This window comes from Arachis duranensis, chromosome 9 (genome assembly GCF_000817695.3).
Source record: "Arachis duranensis cultivar V14167 chromosome 9, aradu.V14167.gnm2.J7QH, whole genome shotgun sequence".
In the NCBI taxonomy this organism is placed as follows: domain Eukaryota; kingdom Viridiplantae; phylum Streptophyta; class Magnoliopsida; order Fabales; family Fabaceae; genus Arachis; species Arachis duranensis.
This window is the reverse complement of record NC_029780.3, coordinates 6711429-6722011: the sequence shown is the minus strand read 5'-3', so window position 1 is coordinate 6722011 and position 10583 is coordinate 6711429. Positions and strand designations below refer to the sequence as shown.

Genomic DNA, 10583 nt, shown 5'->3' with positions numbered 1-10583 from the left:
TGTCAGTAACAAAAACCAAAAAATTAATTATAGAAATAGTTTTGAGCATAGATAGAGGAGAGTGGCGACACACGAGCACACGAATCAAAAGATCCCGCGAGAGGCGCGGCAATAGCGACGAGCGTGTGTTGGCGGTGAATAAAGATGGACCGAACCGCTGAGATAAGCTCTGATGATATGATAGTGTCTAGGAATGAGTAGTGAGCTCCTTGATGTTTGTGAGAGACTTAGAGGGAGAGAAATTGAAAGTGTGGAGTGGGTAAAAATTAGTGAGAGAGAGTCAGATGTGAATTAAATATCATCTATTCAGTAATAAAAATGGACAAAAAAGATCAATTTGAGTCGCGCTTTGAAATTATCAGTATTAACTCCAAGAATTATAATGTATTTTGTCGAACTGGAAATTTTTTTGGAAAGGCGAAAATATCATTTTTCATTTTAAAGATTATTGTTAAAATTTAAACTTTTGAACCAAAATAGTAATTTACTAGACACCGGCATCGCCATGAGCATCATCATCAAAGGCCCTAGTGTCTTCTTCACTTTCAGTCTCCTCCGTATCAGAGGGGGATACTATCTGCCCATTCTGAATCTCCTTAAAAGGTCCAAGCCTACTTAAATCAATGTCAGGGTATAAAATGGAAACCTGCGATCTGCAATTTTCAAACGAGCAAGTTGCCGCTTCCGTAATTAGCTCACTCTCTCTTCTTTTCCAACGAGTTTCTTTCTGAGCTCCTACATCTTTCTCATCTTCAAGTTTCTTTTCGGTTTCTTTGAGCGACTTTTCAGTTTCTTCATATTTACTTCTCCAAGAAGCCACCTCAGAATTCAAATCCTCAACTCTTTTCTCCAACGATTCAACATGTGAAATCCTGTCCTCCATTCTTTTCAATGCTTCTTCAAACTTTGCATTTTCTTCTCTTGCAAGTCTTAATTCTTCCTCTCTTTCCCGTTTGGCCGCTTCGAATTTCATCTCTGCGTATCTCGCAACGCTCACTGAACGAAGCCCTTGAACTTGAAGCCAACGACAAAGTGCCGAATCAAGGTCTTTTGTTATAGAATGATCATATGGATGCAGAACATGATTGTCCACAAACTCTGTTATTTGGAGGCGTTTCGCTGATGCATCGAAGTGTTTTAGCAACTCCAGAGCAACTTGAGGATCATCCAAGGAGGGAATGGTAATTTTATCATGAGTTTGTGCAATAGAAGTAGAAGCATTTTGAGCTGGAACCTGATTCAAATGGATATCTTCTATTCTTTTGCCTTTAATATTCGAACGGGAAAAATCCGAAGTTTCCATTGCTAAATTTGTAGCTTGAGTTGCTCTTGCAGGGTTGCCTTCAACTTTTGCCTTCTTGTGGCGGAGTTCTTTCACAGTCAACTTAGGAGCCCTCTTCTCTGCAAAAATAGTCCAAAGTAGTTAGGTTATGTGTTTGGCAAAGTTAAAAGATTAAAAGACCAGATTAGCCTCAATTTGAAATCTGTTCTTTTAGTTTAAGATAATCCGTTTAGTTTCTAAGTTTTAAATATATTTTAATTAACAGAATACTACTTATGTGTGAAAGTAACTGTTGTAACTTATTAGTTAGTTGGTGTGAGACTTAATTTAGTCATTAAATGATCCAAATCAATCAAATTTAGTTCATTGAACAACCGAATTGAGTTAAACCCCTTGAGTGCTATGTCAAAATAGCAATTAACTACATAAACAAGAATTCTATTAACTAGATTGATAACAGAAGAATCAATTTGATTCACGGCTATGAAACTCAATGACCAAACTGTATGTCTAAAAATTAGATATCGAATTGATTATTAGATGAAAACTAACATTAAATTAAGTCTTATCTGATTAAAACATTTTTCACTTATTTATAATCTGATTATGTGAAAACTAATTTTGTTTAAATAGTTTAATTAAAAAGAAGAGAAATTATGGAGTGATAGTTGTGTTATCTCTGTGTGATTTCAAGGTTATAGATCAAGAGGTGTAATTAGCTATTGGTATTTGTATTAGATTGGTTGCCTATGTTACATGATAGCTTGTGATGCAAGTTAAGTCAAAATTAGAAGTTAGTTCATATATTTAATTAGTCTGATTATTATCGAGCCCATGTGGCTTGTAGTTACAGTTAGTTGTCGAGTAGTTGATTCTTTCACTAGGGTAATATGTTTCATGCATTATCTAACTCACATCACCCTAGGACGATTTATATATTATATAATTTAGGAGATTCACGTTTTAAAATTTCATTTAGGGGATTCACGTAAATTTGATCTTCTATTATTTTATTTAAATAAAAAAGCCTTATGCTTATAAAATATTTTTCAGCTTACATTAACAACTTAGTACCATAATCTATTCCTGAAATTTTACCAAACAATATTATTAATTTAGAAACGACTTTCTCATTGAGGAAAACAGTTGTTCTTAATGTTCCATAGCCTAAGATTGCAAAAAAGATGATTTGGAACAGTAAAACGAATAGTAAGATTCTACAAAAAGTACAGTTCATCAACGGAGCTATCAAACATAATGAATGATAAACAAAGGGATTGTTTAAAAGGAACTCACTGCCGTGTGGAGGTATGCAGGAATTAATGGGTTGAGCAAGCTCAATCGTTTGTTCTACATTGCTAGTGTGGTCTTGAGATTCAGATGTTTCAAGATCCATTGGTTCCCCTTGTTTTTCTTTGTATGGTTCATCAGCAGTCATATCATGGACGTTATGATGAACTTCTTGTAGTTTTTCTTCCAAATGTTTGGCCTCTTCCATACTATCTGGCAGATCATAATAATTTTCATTTGAAATGTCCTGGAACACATTGTTTTTAACTGAATCAATACATAGAGGCAATGCAGCATCAGGTTCAGTTGGTGTTTCTTCATTTCCTTTGCCTTTGATCTGCACAATGTAATTTTAAAATAGCGGGAAAATAATTATGACTATGTTTGTAATTGTGGCATGTTTTGAGTAAGATGGAATGAAGTCAACAAAGCTTTTTCAATACTTCTCTAAGAACTCAGGTTATAAAACACTTCCAATCTCTACCAATAATATTATAAGAAGGTAAACAACTATGGCAGATATACAACTATTTTTTCTAATTTTATTGACTGATAATATAATTATTTTATACTGTCAGAGTGTCAGTATATAAAAATTAGGAAAAGTCTAGGGAGCCAGCAGTTTTATTGAATTTTGGCCAGCATGTAACCAGCAGAGGAAGGTGAGCCATTGGATGAAATCTCACACCAATCTCACACCATCAAATCATCATTGATGGCTAGTTGATGGCTAACAATCACAAAAATTGCTGGTCCCCTAGCATTGCTCTTAGTTAAAAGTACGGATAATGTAAAATTTTTGCAATTATATTATTTATTAGTCATTATAATTGACATTTTCAGAAGAGAAGATGGAATCTGCTCCCAATGAAAACAAGACTAGTGGTGGAAAAAGTGATGAGGAGAACATAGTAAGTCAAAAATTTTCTTTTATGTCTGACATTAATTTAAAGAGCAATGATTTTCTTTTAAATATAATTGCAAAAATTTTACATTATCCGTACTTTTAACTAATATAATTGGAAAACTGACCAAATTGTAGTAAATAACCATTCACCTTAATACAGTTTATGTACGATGATTTGACAATTTGTGTGGAAATGGTACTAATTTATTACTGTAAAAGCATAATTGTATGAGATTAGTGAGGTGAATTTTTACTACAATTTGGTTACTTACCGATTTTCCGATCAAAAGATGATTGTTCATTCATTTCTCCTTTTTGCTTTGATATCTGGTTTTCGATCTCATTGCTCTGCTTCTCATCAAATCTTTCTTTCTTCTTGTCTTGAGGTGGAGTCTGGACATGGCTGTGATCTTGAGATCCATGTTGTGGATGAAAGTGTAAATGCTGCGCTGATGATTCCTCCTCCATGTCTTTTTTCTTCTTATCTAATTCCAGTAAAAATCTCTGCAATTCTAATTCATTTATGATGTGGACACCACACTCTTTAATAATAATTGAGTCATCAACTTCCCCTGTGTCAGTTGCAACACTGAACTCAAGATGAAAACTTGGCCCGTATTGTCCAAGAATTTTGTCAGTGAGGAATGGATCATACCATATATATACATGATCCGAGTTCAATTCACTTATAGTTATGTCCTCCCACGAAGAATTCTTGCCTCCTGCAAAGTTATATTCGCATCGGATCTTGGCACCGTGCTTCTCCATTCCATGACGCGGTGAAAGAACAACTGAATAGATAAAGCCAAGAAAATTGGAAGGAGATTCAGGGAGTTCAATTGTTATGGAGGAGGATTTCTCCGTTTTATATGCAAATTGCTCCGGGATTGTGTCTCCTGGCAAACAGACCTCCACACTATTGTAGTTGTAGCTATGGACATCGATTGCATAGCTTCTTACCGTGACATTGCTAGATACAGCACTCACCATTGTTGAATGGATGCTTTCCATGATCGAATGCAATGTGTGTCCGGCCGACAATTTCAAGCTATTATTGAAGGAGATGCGTTTCGTCTTTCCCACCATCTTTGTTGCCAGAGTGTTTAGAGCTGATACAGACTCCAATGAGATGCAGTTATCAGCAGAGAACTCCTTGATAGAGGATGGAAGCTCTGGCAGTGTCTCAAGAAACTTGCAATTATTTAGGGACAAAATTTCCAACTCTTGAAGACACTTGATGGTTGCAGGCAACCAGGTCACATTGCTTCCGTCTAGCCTTAACTCGCGCAATTTCGATAAGGAACCAATGTTGTCAGGGAATTCAAACAAGTGACTACAATCCTTCAAATGTAGTATTTGTAGAGATGATAAACCGTTAAACAGGCCTTGCAGCTGATGCTTGTCAATTTCTAGTCCACTGTATGAATGCTTCAACTCCTTAAGCAATTTTAAGGCTGATAGCTCCTTTGGAAGATGCTTAACTCTTGAACCTTCTAGATTGAGGCATTCAACCTTCTGTAATTTCTCGATTGATTTGTCCAGCTTTTCAACCTTTGTGTTGCTCAAATCCAAGTTTTCAATTAAATCTGACGATACCACAAATTCTTTGAGATTTGAGCAGCCTTTGACACTTATGTGCTGCAGAGAATTCAAATGCCTTTCGGCCTTAACACACTGCAAATTCGTACACCGATCCAGTATCAAAGAAACAAGTGTGTTGGAGGAAAATACAGATGAATGAAGAATAGGCAAAGTCTCACAACCGGAGAGATTCACCCATCTGAGTCTTTTAGCCCCAGACAAATCTGGAAGCTCTTCTAACTCTTTGCATTCACTTAAGTCGATTCCTTCTAAATTATTAAGTTCCTGTTCCAATTGCACAGGGTACTGAATCATCAGAATGGAAAATCTTCAAATCTGAATTTAACAAAAAAAGAAAACCTGATCATGACTCATATGTATGTTTATATCTTTACCTGCTTTTCCTCCCAGAGTTTCTTGACATGGCTGTGCGGCATGCGAATCTCAACAAGTAACTTAGCATAAAAACTTGGTGGAAGAGAAATGAAAGGGTACTGATGCCACTCAAAGTACCTTAGTTTATCAGAAAATGGTTCAAGGTCTGTAGGAAGGATCATATTACCAGAACTCTGACCCGAGGGGATGTATAATTTTAGAAATCTCAAGTTATTCATCCTTTTAAATGTGTCAGGACTCAAACGCAAGTCTTTAATTTGAGACAAATCTAATATTATGCCTTCAATTGCATCAAGCGGTTTCTGAAAAACAATGCAACCAAAAAAGTAAACTAAGCTACAATATAATTTCCAAATAAAATTGTGTGCAACAAGAATGCATAGATACAAGTTACAACCTCTTCTTTACCTTGTTCTCTTTGAGTACAACACAAATGTCTTCTCTTTAGTATCCTTCAATCGGCTACGTTTTCTAGGGTCTTTACTGTTTTCCTCGTGTACGATCTCGTAAGACATTTCTCTTAGCAAGCCATGCATTTCGATTGTTTCCTTATATGGAAGAGTAGTAATCATTGCTTTATCTTGAAGGATCTCTATTCCCCTTCTGGGTGAGAATTCACATGCTTTTAATATGCTTGTGACAAGATCTTTCTTTTCTCCATGGAAAAAGAATGCAATGTCAAGAAATATCTCCTTGTCTAAGTCGTCCAATTCATCATAACTCTCCGTAAAGGCAGCCTGAATGCGCTTAATAGGATGCTTCTGGAGCTTTTCCAAAGTACTTTCCCAGAACTCAATGCTTCTGGATCGAAGATATGAACCCAATAGGTTCAGAGCTAAAGGAATTCCCCCGGCATACTTAACGATCTTATTCACCAGAATCTCATAATCCTTTGGAGGGATGGTTTCCTCGAAAGCTTTCAGGCTAAGAAGCTCTATAGATTTTGAGTCGTCCCATTGTTTGACCTCAAATATCCAATCAACTCTCTTTTCAAGCAAATGCTTATGTGTTGTTGTTATAATAAGTTTACTTTCTCGACTGTGGCTCTTGTACCCTTGGCAAACTGCTTCTAACAATGGTTGATCAGAATCCTTCACATTGTCGAGGATAATGAGAACTTTCTTATTGCTAAGGCTGCTCATACTGTTGACAAACCCTGTTGCGTCAATGGTAATTCGTTCCCTCAATAGCTCCGACAGAAGCCTTTGAGGCGTATACTCTTTTGCATTTTCCGCATAGCAAACATGGTCATAATGAGGAAAGGATTTTGCAAATAACATTTTAGCGATGGTTGTCTTCCCTATCCCACGCATACCCCAAATTCCAATTACTCGGTGTTGCTTCATGTTGACTTTAACAATCTTACGGATTTCTTCAATTCCAACCAGGTCTGTTGGCAGTATGGGATGCTTTAGTATACGCATTTTCAATACATCATTCACAACCTTCCTGATGAGTTGATGATCGTCCCTACAATAAATTCAAAACCAAATATACTGGCTCTCTTCTTCTCTAAGAAATATCATGTTATTACACAATTTCCGTAACTGTTTTTTAGTGTTTAAAAACCTACAATATGTATCAGAATTCCATTCTCTACTACCATTTCTATTAAGAAAAAAGATAGGTAAACAATTTTTAATTAATCAACTTTAAATAACTGTAATTAATAATCATTAATTTTATATTTAAAAAAAATAAAATTTAAATAATCACTAATTGAGTGTAATTCAAAAAAGGGACGTGCACCATTGTTTTGCTATATCTTTTTTATTAGTCTTTCCTTTATTATACTGGAGTACTGGACTTTTTCATTTTTCTAATTTCTAATTTTAAATATATTTATTCTGTATGTTTTCAAAGCAAATTATGAATGAAATTATTATTTTTTAAAACCATTCATCAATTTTTAAGACTATTATATTTTGAATAAAGGAAAAGGATGCCCTGAATTCCAAATTACTTGATTTTCGTTTCTTAATTTTTTTATTTTTTGTTTTAAGATTTATTAAAGAAAAAAAAAGAGTTTATTCTTTTATTATTTTCCCTTTTTTTCTTTATATAATTCTAAAACAAATATACTAAACAATGAGAAAAAAAGTAAAACCAACTTATCCAACTTCAACTATTAATTTCATTTGAACAGAAAATTTCACTATCTTAAATTTTATTGGTTTTGATCTATATAAACATTTTATTTTAATTTTAGTCCAAATATTTAAACATTGTTTTGATTTGGTTTCATATAGAGCTGGTCATAAATTTTCACAATATTATGTTTTAGTCCCTCAAACTCTTCAAAAAAAAAAAAAATTGGAACTATTATTTAATGGACTTAAACAAATTATCATTACTTTTTATGAACTTAAAACAAACATAGTATTTTCATATAGTATAAGGACCAAAAACCAAGAGAAACAAAACAAGCTATTGACATTTTCATATTTATAATCAAACTTTAAAAGTAATGTAATTAAATTTTACAAATAATATAATTAAACTTAATTTACATTTATAATAAAATGTTATAAATAATCTAATTAGTTAAATTTATATTTACAAATTAAATACAAATAAAATAATCAAATAGTGCAACCACCTAGCGATGTCATGCATTAAATTAAATTAACAACTTGGTAATTATTTTTTATTTTCAAATAGTGCAAAAGTATTTTATTTATTATTTATTAATTATCATTAAAATAGTTGTGTAAATTTAGACGTAAAATATATATAATTATAAATATTATATGTATAAAATTATAAATATTAAATAAAATAAAACGATCTTATTAATTATTATGTTTCTAGTATTACGTATTGTTTTTAAATTTATGATGAGATCAATTAAGCAATGTTATTTGGTCTTTGGGTGAAAGAGATGGAAATAGGTCGAGAACTGAATTTTAGCTTTGATAAGTCTAGTTATCTGTTAGTAGTTATTCATATCGTAAATAAATGATTTAAGTTTAAGGTTGTTATTTTTTTATAAGTCTTTTTTTGTTTGAGTTCGACTTGTTTAAAATTTGATAAACCCACAAATATATTTAAAAAGTTTGTTTCGTAAATTATAACTCAAAATAATAAATTTAAAAATTTTAAACTAACATTAAATGTATTTTACATTTTATAATTCATAATTTGTAAAGTATAATTCATTTATATATTAATCATTATCATAACTATATTTACAATTCATATTTTTTTTTTGAACAAAAAATTATAATCTTAACTAATATTAATTATTGATTCTTTTTAGTTTTGTTTTATATTTAATATAAGTATTAAGTTAAAAGTCTAAACTAAAAATAATTTATTTTTACAATAAAATATTTTAACAAATCGACCCAACGAATTTCTTAAATTTTTTAAAATATATAATTTGGTCTTGAAAACGTAAAAGAAAATAACTCTTCTACAAGCCAACATAAGTCAACTTTATTATAATTTAAATTTTATAAATAAATAAAAATTTAAAAATCAAAATTTAAAATTTTAAAATAAAATTTTCTACATTTATCCTAATCACATTTTTAATACACAATAAAAACAATCCATAAAAATCTAATTCCTTTCCATTTATTAGGAAACAATCAAATCTCTCCCTCTACAAATCCACCGTCTTTACACATTTTTGACGCCGTCGCCCACCGACCACTGTCGAATCTTTCGTCGACGCCGTCGCCCATCGTCCCGACGCATCTGCACTGCCGCGGCCCCCATCCGTTGCGACGCAGCCATCGCCGGTACCCCATTCGCAACACGCGATCAACTACTCAGATCCATGACGATTCTTCCACTCTTGATGCGCGGCCTCCGTGACTTCCTCCTTGCAACGCGTCACCACGAGTCTCCCACCGTACACGCAACACCGTCTAAGATGTCGTCGGTCACCCTATCACTCTTCTTCTTCTCCTCTCTTATTTAGTTTTGAATGATTATTTTAACTAGTTTTTTATGTTTCTTTTTCTTAAATTTTGGATGATTCTTTTTATTAGTTTTTGATAGTTTTTTTCTATGTTTTGTATGCTTTCTTTCTTAAGATTTGGATAATTTTTTTCTTATGTTTTGTATGTTTTTTTTCTTAAAGTCTGGATGATTCTTTATCTTATGTTTTGGTCTTTCTTTTTTTAGAGTTTGGACGTTTTGTTTTTTGAAAAGATAAATTAAAATTTACGTAATAAATAATAAGAGATGAATTAAAGTAAAAAAAATAATTAATAATAATTTATTTTGTATTTTTTAAAAATAAAATTAAAATAATTAATAATTAATAACAATTAATTAATATAAAGTATAGTTTAAATATACTTATTAACTTGTTGTTAGTTATATTACTCTTGGTTTTTTAATAGAATTATTTAATTTTTTTAACTAATAAATTCTACAAAAAATTTTAAATTTGACCTGTTTAATAAAACAAGCGGAGTTAAACTTAAAATGAGTTGAACCACGAATTTTCTTCAAATTATCCATCCCAGTTCCATCCTCACCCGGGGGTTACGAATTTTCATCGAATAATCCTTCCATTTCTATCCTTACTCGGTGTTGTTTGTTCGATTTTTAATATGAAAGCTACAGCTTATTCCTACATGACGCTGGAAATTAAATGTCGGGTTATCTTCCCCAGTATATGTATATAATTATTAAAAAAATTTGAAGCAAAATGTAAGATGTATGAGTTCAATTAATTTAAATTAAATAGCCTAATTATTAATCCTAGTCTTCCAACAACAGGTATGCCTATTTAGCTGCTTTTTCCACGTAATTGCGCAGCAATGCTTGAGAAAGGATGAAGGAATTTTCTTAGTAACAGCCAATTAAAAAAGAATACTAGTTATGTAAGAGAATTTTGTAAGTTTTGTCTTATTTAACTACTATCTGGGGAAGAAAAATATATGTATTATAATTTAGCTCTAAGTACAATAAAAACAATTATCGTAGAATTTTATTATAATTAATTTCATATTATAATTGTCAGTAACAAAACCAAAATACATTCATTATAGAAATAGTTTTGAGTACAGATAGAGGAGAGTGGCGACACACGAGCACACAAATCAAAAGATCCGACAAGAAGTGCGACAATAGCGACGAACATATGTTGGTAGTGAACAAAGATGGATC

General features: G+C 32.1%; 1 protein-coding gene across 1 annotated transcript; it reads right to left on the bottom strand.

Moving 5' to 3' along the window:
* Positions 1-487: 487 nt before the first annotated feature.
* LOC110275501 (disease resistance protein RPP2B-like) lies at positions 488-9197 on the bottom strand. Its single transcript, XM_052254163.1, has 8 exons — positions 9085-9197; positions 5865-6926; positions 5456-5792; positions 3752-5345; positions 3057-3121; positions 2579-2909; positions 2357-2449; positions 488-1401 (listed from the first exon to the last, which is right to left on the bottom strand). The coding sequence occupies exons 1-8, from the start codon at positions 9195-9197 to the stop codon at positions 488-490; spliced, it is 4509 nt and encodes a 1502-aa protein (XP_052110123.1).
* Between the last annotated feature and the right edge of the window lie 1386 nt (positions 9198-10583).